General features: G+C 63.8%; 1 protein-coding gene across 2 annotated transcripts in view; it reads left to right on the top strand.

The window, feature by feature from the left end:
- RNF144A (ring finger protein 144A) overlaps positions 1–13,929 on the top strand; it is a 35,497-nt gene extending 21,568 nt beyond the window's left edge. The window contains exons 2-8 of one of the 2 annotated variants that reach the window (XM_059660610.1): positions 3,965–4,110; positions 5,513–5,617; positions 5,743–5,803; positions 7,834–8,041; positions 9,115–9,262; positions 10,052–10,141; positions 13,605–13,929. In XM_059660610.1, the coding sequence (XP_059516593.1) occupies positions 3,976–4,110; positions 5,513–5,617; positions 5,743–5,803; positions 7,834–8,041; positions 9,115–9,262; positions 10,052–10,141; positions 13,605–13,736 (879 nt within the window). In that variant the 5' untranslated portion in view covers positions 3,965–3,975 and the 3' untranslated portion in view covers positions 13,737–13,929. The remainder of the gene's footprint in view (positions 1–3,964; positions 4,111–5,512; positions 5,618–5,742; positions 5,804–7,833; positions 8,042–9,114; positions 9,263–10,051; positions 10,142–13,604) is intronic. The other variant, XM_059660611.1, reaches the window with a different exon arrangement.
- The last annotated feature ends 320 nt before the right edge of the window (positions 13,930–14,249 follow it).

The following is a 14,249-nucleotide window of genomic DNA, read 5'->3' as shown; positions in this document are numbered from 1 at the left end:
GCGGGCCCCCGAGACCCCCCCCCCCCCGCCGAGCCCTGGGTGGTGTCCTCATGGAGCGCCCTGCCCAGCCCCCCAGCAGCAGCCGGAGCTGGGCTTGCTGAGGGCCCTGTCTGTGCAGCCGGCCGGCTGTCTGCCAGGGGTGCCGCCTGCAGCTGGGATGGGGGGGGCTTCCCCGTCAGCAGCTCCCCCTGCCTCCCCTGCCCACCAGGCATTTCCTGAGTCCTTGTTGAGGCCGCATTCCACTGTGGGTCCCAGGCCCAAAGTGACAGGCTGCTCCTCCCCCCCTCCCCCGGGCGGGGCAGGCGACGAAGTTACAAAGCAGACGAGCCCACTGAGCGTCCACGGCTGTGTCTTCAATGGATCCGTTCAGCCGGGTTCTGGGGGGGCGGGCAGCTCAGCCAGCCGGGTCCTCTCTGTCCATTGTGTCTGTCCTTCCGCCCCTGGGAGACCCGAGTGTGGCCTGTTTCTGTGGGAGGATGAGAGCAGCGCCCTCCCTCCCTCTCTCCTTCCTTTAGTCCAGTGGTTCTCAACCTTCCTAACGCTGCGACCCTTTGATACAGTCCCTCCTGTGGTGGTGACCCCCAACCATAACATTGTTTTCGTGGCTACTTCATCACTGTCGTGTTGCTACTGTTGTGAATCGTCATGTAAATATCTGATCCGCAGGATGGATTTTCATTGTTACAAATTGAACATAATGAAAGCATAGGGATTAATCACAAAAACAATATGTAATTATATATGTGTTTTCCGATGGTCTTAGGCGACCCCTGTGAAAGGGTCGTTCTACCTCCAAAGGGGTCGCGACCCACAGGTTGAGAACCGCTGCTCTAGCGAGTCCTCCCTCTCCCCTCCCTTCCTCCCCTCCCCCCTCCCTCCTCCCCCCTCCCCCCTCCCTCCCTTGCTTCCAGGCCCCCAGGGGAGTGGGTGTGCGGGAGAGAGTGTCTGAAGGTCTAGTTGAGCCACCGCCCCCTGGAGGCCTCGGTGATGAGGCCCTGGTGCTGTTAGATTCGGCGCCGCCGGTGACCTCGCCTGAGCCTGCTGGGGCGCCGTCGGTCCCCGCACGTACATTAGGGCTCACGCTTGGCGTTCCGTGTCCCGTGGACGGTGAGGAATGTCCATGACATGGCGGCACATGACAGTGTCCGCGTCACCTCCACGACCGGCTTTCTCCGTGGAGCTCCGTGTCCTGCGGCCGTGGGAGCGCGTCTCCTCAGCCCACGTCTCCGGCGTCTGGAAGGCCCGCAGGCTGCCTGTCCCTCCCCTTCGGGGGGCACCGTGGCTGCTCCCCGCTCGGGCGGCGATGGGACTGCCGTGGCTGTGGCCTCTGCTGGGGGTTCGTGTGGATGTGCGTTTTCACATTTTTGCGGTCGATACTGGGCAGCAGTGACTGGAAATAGTCAGGCATTGCTTCTGTCCAGGCCTGACAGGCGAGCCGGGGCCTGGGAGGCGGTCCCGGGACTGGCCGGCAGCTGCTCTCCTGCCCTTTGCTCCCGGAAGGGGTGCAGGTGGCGGAGCGGGACCCACAGCGCCCCCAGTCCTGGCCCAGTGGCCCTGTCGTCTGTGGACCTCCTCCCTCCTCCCTCCTCCCTCCTCCCTCCTCCCTCCTCCCTCCTCCCTCCTCCCTCCTCCCTCCAGGCTGAGTGCGCTCCAGCACTTCCTCCTCGTCCGCACGCCTCTCGTCCCCGCTCTGTGCTCGGCCCGGCCCTCGCCGAACAGGCAGCTCGCCTCCTGACCCCTCGGAGTTGCTTGGATGGAATAATAGAATCGGCCAGATGTTCTTAAAATAGTTTGTTGTTTGTAAGACTCGACACTCCCCGAGGGAAACAAAGACTCTGTTTTCCTTTGCTTGTGCATTGTGGCTCTCCTGGCAAATTCCTGTTTCAGCTTCGCAGCTGTTGGCTGTTTACAGAGTCCTGCTCCGCCATCCCCTGAGCGGGGCGGGTGGGATCGGACACAGGCCCATCCCCTGAGCGGGCGGGTGGCGGGTGGGCTCAGCCAGGAGGCCCATCCTGAGAGCGGGCGGGTGGGCGCGGACACAGGCCCATCCCGTGAGCGGGCCGGGTGGGCTCGGACACAGGCCCATCCCCTGAGTGGGGCGGGTGGGATCGGACACAGGCCCATCCCGTGAGCGGGCCGGGTGGGATCGGACACAGGCCCATCCCCTGAGCGGGGCGGGTGGGCGCGGACACAGGCCCATCCTGAGAGCGGGCGGGTGGGATCGGACAACAGGCCCGTTTTGGGGGTAAAATATGTCCCATTGTCGTCAGCATCTGTGTGGGGATGTTGAACGCAGGGCAGAGGGTGTTGCCCTCGAGGGGGCGCTGCCCGGTGCTGGGGAGCTGGGATCTGACCTGAGGCGGTCAGGGCCTGGGGGGGGGGGGCCCAGGGCGGTGGGGAGCCACGCCCGCTCAAGGTCAAGTGGAAAGGGCCGTCCAGGGAGAAAGGAAGCAGGAGGTCGAGCCTGCAGTGTGAGCTCAGGGTCACGTCTGTGCAGAGGATGTAAACAGGAAAGGGGCCTTCGCCGGGGCTGGCGCGAGGTTGTCGGGAAGGACAGCCGGTGGGACCTGGTCTGGGGTGACAGGCGGCGGTTAGGGCGGGAGGAGAGCGGGGGGTTGGCTTCGGGGACCCAGGTGGAAGGGGGACCCCTCGGTTCCCGCCCTCGGGCCACGTCCGGCCCGGGACCCACGCACGACAGGGATGAGGCCGGAGACTCTGCTTCCTCCGACCTTCAGCCTGAGCGACCTTGGGGCTCAGTGCCTCACAGCCTCCCTCCCTTCAGCCCGGCCCCTTAGCGCCCGGTCCCGAGCCCCACGTCTGAGCGGCGCTGCCCAAGCAGGTGACGCCCGGGAATTGCAAGGACGCGCCCACTCCCACAGCAGGGGTACGTGGAGGTGACTCAGGTTTCGAACGCCGGAGGGAGGAGATGGAAGCTCCTAGAAGTCACGTCATTTCTCCAGCATCGCGCACCGAGGGCCCGGCAGCTTGGTCTCATGTCCCTTGGTTCCAGAGCGCGATCTGTTTACCCTGAGCCGCTGCCCGGCCTGGAGACTCCGACCTCAGGCTTTTCAGCACAGTCCACCTCCCCCTCCCCCCAGTGGACGCAGTGAGCGGCCACTGCCCCCTGGAGGACACTCCCAGAATTCTTTAAAAAAAATGTTAGTATTGATTTCAGGGAGGAAGGGAGAGGGAGAGGGAGAAACATCAATGATGAGAGAGGATCACTGATGCATCGGCTGCCTTCTGCACGCCCCTCACTGGGGATCGAGTCTACAACCCGGGCATGTGCCCTGACCTGGAATCGAACCGTGACCTCTGGGTGGGGAGTGGCCAGAGTGTGTTGCGAGGACGGGGGTGTGGGGGGGGACCTCACCTCCCCACGTGCTGAGTGTGACGCAGCAGGTCCCAGGGCGAGCAGACCTGAGGAGGCCTGGCCTCCTGGCACCGGTTTAGAGGACCCGCCAGGGCGTCCGGAGGCCGTGGAGCCTGGGCCGTTTCTGAGGTTCGGGGGCCCCTGGGATGTGGACGGAGCAGAGTGCAAGGCGCGGTCCCTCCTGAGGTCAGCAGGGCTGAGGTCATCGCCCCCATCGAGGGCTCTCACAGCAGCAGCGCCGGCTGCTGAGGCTTTGCCCTCCTGGCCTGGGTGCTTGCGGGGGGCAGGGGGGGTCCCCTTACTCAGTGGCCCTCAGAGGGATGGAGGAAAGTGGGGGGGCAGGTAGATCTCTCACCATTTAACTTTGACCGTCACCATCCATACAGGGAAGGAACCACCCACAGACCCAAGTCAGGGGCCTCTGGGGAACCTCTCAGAGGACCCCAGTGGGTCCCCGAAACCCCAGGGTCAGCAGCAGTCCCTTGGCCACCGCCCGGGCCCCCCCTCCAGGCTGCAGCCAGGAAACGCGACCCCTGCCTGCCCCAGTGCAGGGGTTGGGGGTGGGTTCTGACGGCGCCTTCTCTCCTGCAGACTGCTCGGCCATGACCACGGCGTGGTACCGGCCCACGTGGGACCTGGCCCTGGACCCGCTGGTGTCGTGCAAGCTGTGCCTCGGCGAGTACCCGGTGGAGCAGATGACCACCCTGGCCCAGTGCCGCTGCGTCTTCTGCACGCTGGTGGGTGCGGGCCCTTCCGCGGGGGGCGTCAGGGTTTGCTTCCGAGTCTGCAGGCCACACCCTTCTTTGGTAATATCCTACATAATAAAGAGGCAATATGCAAATGGTCACTACGCCGTGACGCATGACGACCACCGGCAGGAGGCCAGGGCAGCGAGCTACAGGCGGCAGCGAGCTACTCGCACACGGATTCGTGCGCAGGGCTGCTAGTGTGTGTGTATTTGTATTGATGTCAGAGAGGAAGGGAGAGGGAGAGAGAGATGGAAACATCAGTGATGAGAGAGAATCATGGGCCGGCTGCCCCCTGCACGCCCCCCACTGGGGATCGAGCCCGCACCCCGGGCCTGTGCCCTGACGGGAATCGAGCCGTGACCTCCGTGACCGCCTAGTTCATAGGTTGACGCTCCACTGAGCCACGCTGGCTGGGCCACACCTCACTGTCCACGTGCAGTTCCATGCTGGTGGGTGGCTCAGCTGGAATCCCGAGCCGGTTTAAACCAGAACGGGCACGGGTTGAATCCCATGTAGATCTCGGTCCGACGGGGCCTTGTGGGGCCGGGGGATGTGCTCGTAAGGATCGCAGGGCCTCGGTGCCGTCGCTGCACTCGGACCAGCCCTGTGCCGTCGGGAGGGGAGAATCGGGCAGGGCTCATTTCCACTTCATCTCATTTCATCCCTCGGTTTTTCTTCCAAATTTAAGGACAACAGCAAAAGTCTCTCCTGAATGTAGCTGTTGCCCGGGGGCCTGTGGGTGGCCGGCTCGGGCACTGACCTGTTGGGTAATAACCGGCCACCCACAGTCCTTTCTGCCTGAGGGCTCGGCCTTGCCCTCTGGGGAGCCGCGAGCACCTTCTCTGGTGACTGGGTTTTCACGTCGGACAGAGGGGAGGGTCATCGGTCCCGTGAGAATACCGAGAGGCGGTCAGGAAGCAGTGGGCAGTACCACGCTGCCCTTTAGCAGAGCGACCCGGCCCTCCCTGCCTGCCTGTCCCCCTGCCCGCCTGTTCCCCCTCGCCCGCCTGTCTCCCCCCCGCCCGCCTGTCCCCCCGCCTGCCTGTCCCCCCCGCCTGTCCCCCCCCACCCACCTGTCCCCCCGCCCTCCTGTCCCCCCCGCCTGTCCCCCCCGCCCACCTGTCCCCCCCAGCCCGTCTGTCCCCCCGCCCGCCTGTCCCCTTGCTGGTGGATGTACTGGCCTCATGTGGTCTGGGTCCACCTGCGGCCTGAGACCCTGCACCGCACGCAGCCCCGGCCCCCGGGCACCCCGTCAGTACTTGGTGAGGGAACACCGCCTCTGGCAGCTGCGGGCCCCCAGTGGCAGCGCCCGCCTGCCTGGACCATGTGCGCGGCGCCCGCTCCCTGTGGTCCCAAGTGCCCGTCTCACAGAGGCGCCTGTCTCTCTCAGTGCCTGAAGCAGTACGTGGAGCTCCTGATCAAAGAGGGATTCGAAACCGCCATCAGCTGCCCGGACGCCACCTGCCCGAAGCAGGGCCGCCTGCAGGAGCACGAGGCAGGTGCCCGGACAGCCCGGGGGGGGGGGGGGGGAGGTTGGCGCGGGTGCTGTTGTGGCTGAGCCGGCCTGGACCCAGCCCTCAGCTCATCACCCCCCTGGTCCGTGTGTTTTTCCTCCCTCAGATCGAGTGCATGGTTGCGGCTGAAATTATGCAAAGATATAAAAAGCTACAATTTGAAAGAGGTAGGTGCGGGCAGATGAGCCAGTTCCGAGGCCCAGCCTGCCCCCGGGCGGACCTGGGGCGTGTGATCGGAGGAGGGGACGGGGCCCCATTCGCTACGACAGGCGGGACCCGAGCTGGAGGGCCTCGGGGAGCGGTGTGGGAGCAGGAGGGGTTCATGAACCACAGTCGTTTATAGAGACGTGGGCTACGGGGGCGGCTCAGCGAGGCTGGACCCCGGGGCGTGGCTCCTCAGCCAGGCGAAGGCCCGGCCGCTGAGGGCTGAGCTCTGGGACCTGCACGGGATGCGGGAGATGCAGGCGGCGGGAAGGCCGGCGAGAGGGTGTGGCCACCTTCCCCCCAGGCCTGACCTCTCCCTGCTCTCCGTCCGGCGCCCGGCTGGATGGCCAGGTCTGGGCCTTATCTCTGTGAGCGGCCCGCAGCCCAGCAAGGTCATCTAACCCATTGCACTGACCCCGAGGAGGCCGAGGCTCACCCCGAGTTCCATCCCTAGTGGGTGGGGGGCCCAATCCCTCCCCCAGTGCCCCACCCGCCCTCGCGGCTGGGTCCCGGCCGGCCCTGACCCCGGGGTCTCCGGGGCACGGCATGGAGCGGTGTGGAATGTGCGTGTTTGAGACGACATCGCAAGTGTCACTCACCACTTTATCGTTATCGGACGTGCACTTGCCATTGTGTCTACAGGGCCCGTAGAGGCCCCTTGGCCTCGCTTCTGTGTTTCTTTAATATATTTCTGTTGATTTCAGAGAGGAAGGGAGAAAGAAACACCAATGATGAGAGAGAATCACGGATCGGCTGCCTCCTGCACGCCCCCCACTGGGGATCGAGCCCACAACCTGGGCCTGTGCCCTGGCCGGGAATCAAACGAACCGTGGCCTCCTGGTTCCTCGGTCGACGCTCAGCCCTGAGCCAGGCGGCCGGGAGGACTGTGTGTGCCGTGGCGCCTGCGCTGGGATTTGGCGGTGGGTAGCGTCAGTCGAAGGCCGTCTGGCTGCAGGTCGGCGGGGGAGCTCCGAAGGGGGTGGCTCCGGTTTCTGAGACCCGCAGGCCCCTCGGAAAACGTTTCCCGGAGAGAACCTGGGCCGCGGGCGGTCGCCTGGGCTCTGAGGAGACGGACGCCCTGTGGCATCCGGCGAGTTGAACAAGGCGGCCGGGTCCGCGTCCTGCTGGCCACGCGAACCGTTAGGCTCCAGAGCGTGGGCTCAGTCAGAGGGGTTTTCTGTTCCTTTTGCCTGAAAATAGGCCAGTTTGGGGTTAAAGACACACACACGCCTGTGGAACCTGTTACTGTAGACCAGGGATCCTCAAACCACGGCCTGCGGGCCACATGCAAACACAAATATTGTATTTGTTCCTGTTTTGTTTTTTTACTTCAAAATAAGATATGTGCCGTGTGCATAGGAATTTGTTCATAGTTTTTTTTTAAACTATAGTCGGGCCCTCCAGCGGTCTGAGGGACAGTGAACTGGCCCCCTGTTTAAAGAGTTTGAGGACCCCTGCTGTAGAGCCTTTTGCTCACGTGACGTCAAAGCCAAAACAGCTGCACTCGGACGTCCTGGCGACAGCGCGCCTGCCACGTCACAGCGTCCATGGTCAGACGAGCGGCAACCGTGGCCGCCGAGGGGCCGGTTTGGAGACACGACCTGAAAACACGGGACTTGTTTCTTTGGAATGTGTCGTAGTGAAAACCTGCAGGACTACAGCCCCTTCTCCACGCCGTGAAAATGTGAGGCCTGCCTGGCCCGCCCGGCGTGGCTCAGGGGCTGAGCGCCGACCTGTGAACCAGGAGGTCCAGGTTCGATACCCGGTCGGGGCACAGGCCCAGGTTGTGGGCTCAATCCCCAGTGGGGGGGCGTGTAGGAGGCAGCCGATCCATCGTTCTCTCTCATCATTGGTGTTTCTCTCTCCCGCTCCCTTCCTCTCTGGAGTCAATAAAAATATACTTATAAATAAAATAAGAACGTGCGTGAGGCCTGGGTCTGGGCCCGAGGCCCCGTCCGCAGCGCCTGACCTGTCCCTCGTGTCCCTGTGCCAGAGGTGCTGCTGGACCCCTGTCGGACCTGGTGCCCGGTGTCCACCTGCCAGGCCGTGTGCCAGCTCCCGGAGATGGGGCTGCAGACGTCCCAGCCGGTGCAGTGCAAGGCCTGCGCCACGGAATTCTGCTCCGCCTGCAAGGCCAGCTGGCACCCCGGCCAGGGCTGCCCGGAGACCATGCCCATCACCTTCCTTCCCGGGGACACCAGGTAGGCTCCCGCCGGGAGGCAGGGCTGCGGGGGGTGAGGAGGGCTTCCTCCCGGAAGATGCTCGGGAACACTGGTCTCTGCCCCCCGCCAGCGTGTGCAGAGCCGGCCCGGCCCAGGTCCACCGGCTCCACGTGCCCTGCAGCCGCCTCTGACACAAGAGCGGACGATGGACGGCGTTCCGTCCTCACACCTAAACATCTGCGTTACTTTTTTATTAAATATGTTTTTATTGATTTTTAGAGAAAGAGGAAGGGAGAGCGATAGAGAGATAGAAACATTGATGAGAGACAAACATCATGGATCGGCTGCCTCCTGCACACCCCACACTGGGGATGGAGCCCACAACCCGGGCCTGGGCCCTGACCAGGGATCGAACCGTGACCTCCTGGTTCATAGGTCGATGCTCACCCCCTGAGCCCCGCCGGCCGGGCTCTATTTTACCTTCTTATCAGCAGCGGAGACGTGGCTGCCACTAACCCGGCACCTCGCACCCGCCTGCCGCTGTGGCTGAGCTGGTCACACGGGCGCCTCAGGCCCTCGGGCTCAGAGCGCAGCGTCCGCAGCAAGTCTGTAGAGGAGCCGCACTGGCCCCGGCTCAGCGCCCTCCTGCCGGCCTCGCCCGGCTCCCCGAGGACGGCCTGTGGAGGCAGACCCGGGACCTAGCTGAGCAGGCCGCGCGGGCGTGTGGCTGTCGGCTTTTTCTGAAAGTGGTAAAATGCGTAGACGTGACCAGCCCTTTGGGAAGTGCACCCGCTCTGCTTGCATCAGGGCGTCACGCGTGACCACAGCCCCGAGCCTCGGACCCCCCCTTCCTGAGCCTCCCCGTCCTCTGGGCTGGGCTGTGCCTGTGTCAGAGGTGGGGTGTGCGCTGCTCCTGCTCTCCCCCCCCCCCCCCACACACACTGAACTGGCGAGCCACACTTTCCTGGTGATCATTTCCTGGAGTTTTTGTTTCTTCCGTGTAGTTTTACCTCGTTTACTGACAAGCGACCTCGGTCCCTCCGGGGAAGCCCCTGCCCCCAGCCCAGCCGACCGACTGACCCCCGGGCCCCTGACCCCACTTCTCCCCACAGTTCGGGGTTCAGGCTGGAGGAGGACGACGCGCCCATCAAACGCTGCCCCAAGTGCAAGGTCTACATTGAGCGGGACGAAGGCTGCGCCCAGATGATGTGCAAGAACTGCAAGCACGCCTTCTGCTGGTACTGCCTGGAGTCCCTGGACGTGAGTACCGGCCGCTCCCCGCCCACACGCCGGGCCGGGCCGGGCCTGTGCCGTCACTCCGTCCTCAGAAGGGCTGTCCGGCCGCCCCTCCTCGCAGCGAGAAGCAGCCCCCGCCCCTCCTGTGCGCCCCTTAGGGAGCTGGTTCCCTTCAGGGCTGAGGGGGGAGGGCGCCTCCCGCTCAGGGGGTGTTTGTGGAGGTTCAGGGGCCAATCACGGGGTCCTGAGCCTGGGTGAACAGCCTGGCGTCAGGAAGGGGAATCTGACCATCGGGTGGAGGTCAAGGTCAAGGGAAGGTGACCTGAGGTCCAGGTGGGCGGTGAGAGCAGCAGGAGGGAGGCAGGGGCAGCCTGAGCCCTGAGAGTCGGAGGGCTGCTGCCCCCTCCTGGACAGCTGGGGACATGGCAGAGGCTGGTTCCCCTGGTGAGGCCTTGGATGGGCTGAGCTGAGAGCAGCATTTCCCGGGGAGAGGTCTGCAGGGTGCAGGGGGGTGGCCAGCGGGAAGGGAAGCCTCGCGGCCAGGAGCCCCTGCCTGGGACAAGGCGGACGCAGAGGTGGGGGCCGTGGGGACGAAGCTCAGCGGGGCCGGCGCAGCCGTGGGGGGCGCGGCCTCGGGTCGGCCGGTCAGCACCCAGCATGGAGCTGTTCTCCTCCACCGTCCGAGCCGCTCAGCGGGCATCCCGGGGCGGGCCGTGCGCGGGCGGGCGGTCCCCCTGCAGGTCCCGTTGGCCGGGGCCGTAAAGGAGGGAGCGGCCGGGACGGGCACTGACCCCTGACCCCGCTCTCCCCCAGGACGACTTCCTCCTCATCCACTACGACAAGGGGCCCTGCAGGAGCAAGCTGGGCCACTCCAGGGCCTCTGTGATCTGGCATCGGACACAGGTAAGGGCAGCACCTGGGCTTCCAGCCGGGGGTATGCGTGTGTGCGCATGTGTATGTGTGTGCATGTGTGCGCACGCGAGTGTGTGCATGTGTGTGGTGTGTGCATGTGTGCGCATGTGTGTGGTGTGTGCTAAAGTGTGCAAGAATGCGCATATGAATGTGTGTGCACACAAGTGTGTGTATGTGTGGGTGTGTGCATGTGTGTGCACGCATGTGCACGAGCACATTCATGTGCCTGGTGTGTGCACGTGGTGTGTGCATGTGTGCTAAAGTGTGTGCATGCATGTGTGTGCAAGAGTGTGCATATGAATGTGTGTGCACATGAGTGTGTGCGTATGTGTGGGTGTGTGCACGCATGTGCACGAGCACGTTCATGTGCCTAGTGTGTGCACGTGGTGTGTGCATATGTGTAAGAGTGTGTGCATATGTGTGGGTGTGTGCACGTGTGTGCACGCATGTGCATGAGCACGTTCATGCGCCTAGTGTGTGTGCGTGGTGTGTGCATGTGTGCTAAAGTGTGTGCATGCATGTGTGTGCACGAGTGTGTGTATGTACGCACGTGTGTGTGTGGTTTCCAGCACACCTGTCCGTTGGTTGGAGGCCTGCCCTATGGAAACACTGGCTATCTGTGTGGGTCCTGGCTCACGGACAGGTTTTGCACACACTCGTGCCCTGGGCCATGTGACTTCCCTCAGTGCCGCATCCGTGCTGACCTGGGGCTGCAGGAAGCAGCCAGGAGCGGGGCCAGGCGGGGCTGGCACCTGGACGTGCCCCGGGTGCGAGGAGCTGGGCCCTGTCCACTGCCCTCGGCTCCATCCCTTCAACCATGATGGCCGCCAAGTGTCCTCGGTCTCGTCAGGTGTCCGGGGAAAACCACCATCACGTCTGAGCTACGAGGCGCGTCTCCTTTTCACACGCACTCGGCTGCTTCCTCAGGACGCAGCCCGGACCAGGGCGCGTCGTGCCCACTGGTCTCCCTGCTCCTCTGAGCTGGGACAGGCGCCTGGAACCTGCGGCCCAGTTCGCAGGGTGGGGGGGAGGCTCGCTGGAAGCCCAACGCTGGTCGCTCCGTGTTCCCCCCGGGGGTGTGCCCGCCGCTGCCCGAGGCTGCGCTGGGGGCCGGGCAGTGCCCCGAGGTTTGTAATTACGTGTGTGCCCGGGACCCCCTCCCAACAGGACCCCGTCCTGGGGGGCAGACCCCGCCGCTCTCCCGTCTGTCCTGTGCGGTTCCGAACAGCAGGCACGGGAGGCAGGTGGCAGGGTGAGCAGGAGGGGGTGCGCCATCGCCGTCAGAGTGGACAGGCCATTGCGGGCACTGCCGCCCAGGCCAGCCCCTGCCTCGGCACCCGGAGCCGCCGGCGGTCACCTCTGGCAGCGGCTGCCGCGCAGGGGGTTGGGGGGACGAGGACAGGGCCCATCCGCGTTGGCGCTTCCTGGGGTGCGGATACTCCCGAGACGGCTATGTTAAGAGGCCACCACGACGTCACTGAGCGGGAAATCGGGAAGGACTTGCGAGCCGGCCCAGCGCACCGACGCGGCCCTGGTCCCTCCCCCGTCGGCGCTCGGCCAGTATTGACGCCGCGTTCCGATGCCCCGTTTCCGTCAGTGCCCAGTGTCACCTCACCAGGCCTCCGGCTTTGGCGTGGTTCCCGCGTTCTGGAACGTGTTTCATTGGAGGTCTTGGGGCAGAGGGTTGAGAGGGTCCCCATTGCACCCCACCCGGGTCACCCCCTAAGCGTGCACTTCCTGTGGGAGGGGCGCCCGGCTCACAGGGGCCCCCAATGGCCACACGCAAGGTCTGCTCCTCAGGGGTGCCCCCAACCCCCGCGAGAAACGCGGAATGAGTGGCTCACGGTCCCTTTAAGTCGGGGTTGGCCATGGGAAGGATGCTGTTGGGCTGGGGTCCCTCGGGAGCCCGGGCCGTGTTCCCGTTTGTCTCCCCAGCGTGTCGTCCGTGTCTGACACGTTTATAGCGCTCACTACCCCGTTACCTCTGTTTGGGGACGTCTGCTTCCTGTCTCGCTCTGTTCTGTTGGCTGCCTGCTCCTGTCACACGTGGCACGAGAGTGGGCACCCAGCTCAGTCGGCGGCCTGCCCAGAGCGGACAGGGTAGCCTGAGATGGCGATGAGCTGGCCGAGCGCGTGGCAGTCGGTCCTGATTTCGGAATGTGTGTGGTCCCTGGCCCCGTCAGGACTAACCCTGCGTTCTGAGCAGTTGAGGTTGCTCAGAGCTCCGTCTGGCAACGGAACAGCGTCCCGCGTGTTTTCACGTTTTCTGGACCATCCGTGTGCGCGTGATTGCGACAAACCGGAATGGGAATTCACAGAGCACGTTCCCCCGGTGGCATTCGGACCGGTGGGCAGAAAACACCGATGCAGCATTCGCCCAGCATCGAACGTACAGATGCAGCTGATGCGTGTGCCTGTGTGTGGGGGTGCCGCGCAGGAATCTGAGGTGCACTTTTTTGCACACACCTGGGTGCTTGACACACTGCAGTATTCCAGAGCTTCTCCTGGTCCTCAGAGGTCTCTTACCTCACGTGTGTATTTTATCCTTGAGAAAGCTCAGGCCCAGAGGGAAGTCAGCCGTCAGAATTAGACCCATGTGCTGTGCGTTTGTGTAATTATCCCTCGGACCACGAGGGGGGGCTGTCGCCCCGTCTTCAGGTCTCTATCCTGGCCTCTCTGCTGCCTGGGAGGGAGGCGGCCGGGGGAGGGGACGATGGAAGAGCAGATTCCTGCTCCTCCCACCAGACCCCTGGCTGCTTCTTGAGGGCCAACATCTTAAGAGCCTCCGTCTTGGCAACACCTAGTACAGTGGCTCGCTTGGGGCAAGCTTGTGAGTCAGCTGGCTGCATCAGTGGATGGATGGTTGGGTGCTTAGATGGAAAGAGCGGGGGAAGAGAAGTAAAAAGAAAAAAAAGAAAAAAAAGAAAAAGAGAAATGGGAGGGAGAGTGAGGGGAAGAAATTGGGAAGGGAATATGGATGGATGGGTGGATGGATGATGGGTGGGTGGAAGGATAGAGGAGTGGATGGAGATGAATGAATGGGTGGATGTTGCATGGATAATGGATGGGTGGATAAATGGATGATGGATAGATAGATGAATGGGTGGAAGGATGGATGGATGGATGAGGATGGATAGATGCGTAGATGGATGGGTGGTTGGGTGGAAGAATGGATGGATGACAGGTGGATCGATGTTGCGTGGATAATGGATGGATGGGGGGTGAGGGGTGGTGGGTGGTGGGTGGATGGACATTGCATGGATAATGGACGGATGGGGGAGGAGGGGTGGTGGGTGATGGCTGGATGGGTGGATGGAGGGAAGCATGGCTGGAGAGACGGATGGGGAGGAGGGGTGGTGGGTGCTGGCTGGATGGGTGGCTGTGTGTCTATACTTGAGTGTGGCACCTACAGACCACCCACCTGACCCTCTGCTCTTGTGTCTCCTTCCTGCAGGTCGTGGGCATTTTTGCCGGATTTGGGCTCCTGCTCTTGGTGGCCTCGCCCTTCCTGCTCCTGGCCACCCCCTTTGTACTTTGCTGCAAGTGCAAGTGCAGCAAAGGCGACGACGACCCGTTACCCACCTAGAGGAAGGCACGACGCGGGAGCGAGACCCCTGCCTCCGGGAGGCCGGACTCTCCCCCTCCCCTCCCCTGCTCACTAAACATCCTCTTGCCTTATGTGCCCGCTGAGCTTCAATGTCCCGCGGGTGCCGGGACGGGGGCTGACGTCAGAGCGTCTGCTGAGGCCCCAGTGGAGTCACCGAGGCCTGGGGGGGTGGGGCAGGGCCGGGGTGCGGGGCGCATCCACGCAGACTGACTTCACAGGGCCAGCTTCCTCCTGTGGTGAGGGACCCGGGCCCTCTGGTTGCCTAGGAGACCTTCTCCTGCAAATGTCTCCTCCTTGGCCTCAAGGTGGCGCCACGCGGCCGAGACGAGTCTGGCTTGTGACTCCCTTCACACGGAATGCCATGTCCTGCTGTCATGATGGGTTTAGCCAGGCCCCTCCTTCCCGAGGAGCAGTGAGCAGTCGGCCAGGTGCCTCTATGCCCCCCGACGCCTTTCGGACTTGTGCACTGTCAGAAGTTGTTGCGAAGCGACG

Source organism: Myotis daubentonii, chromosome 12, assembly GCF_963259705.1.
Source record: "Myotis daubentonii chromosome 12, mMyoDau2.1, whole genome shotgun sequence".
NCBI lineage: Eukaryota > Metazoa > Chordata > Mammalia > Chiroptera > Vespertilionidae > Myotis > Myotis daubentonii.
Note: the sequence above shows the minus strand (reverse complement) of the source record. Positions and strands in the feature narration are given on the sequence as shown.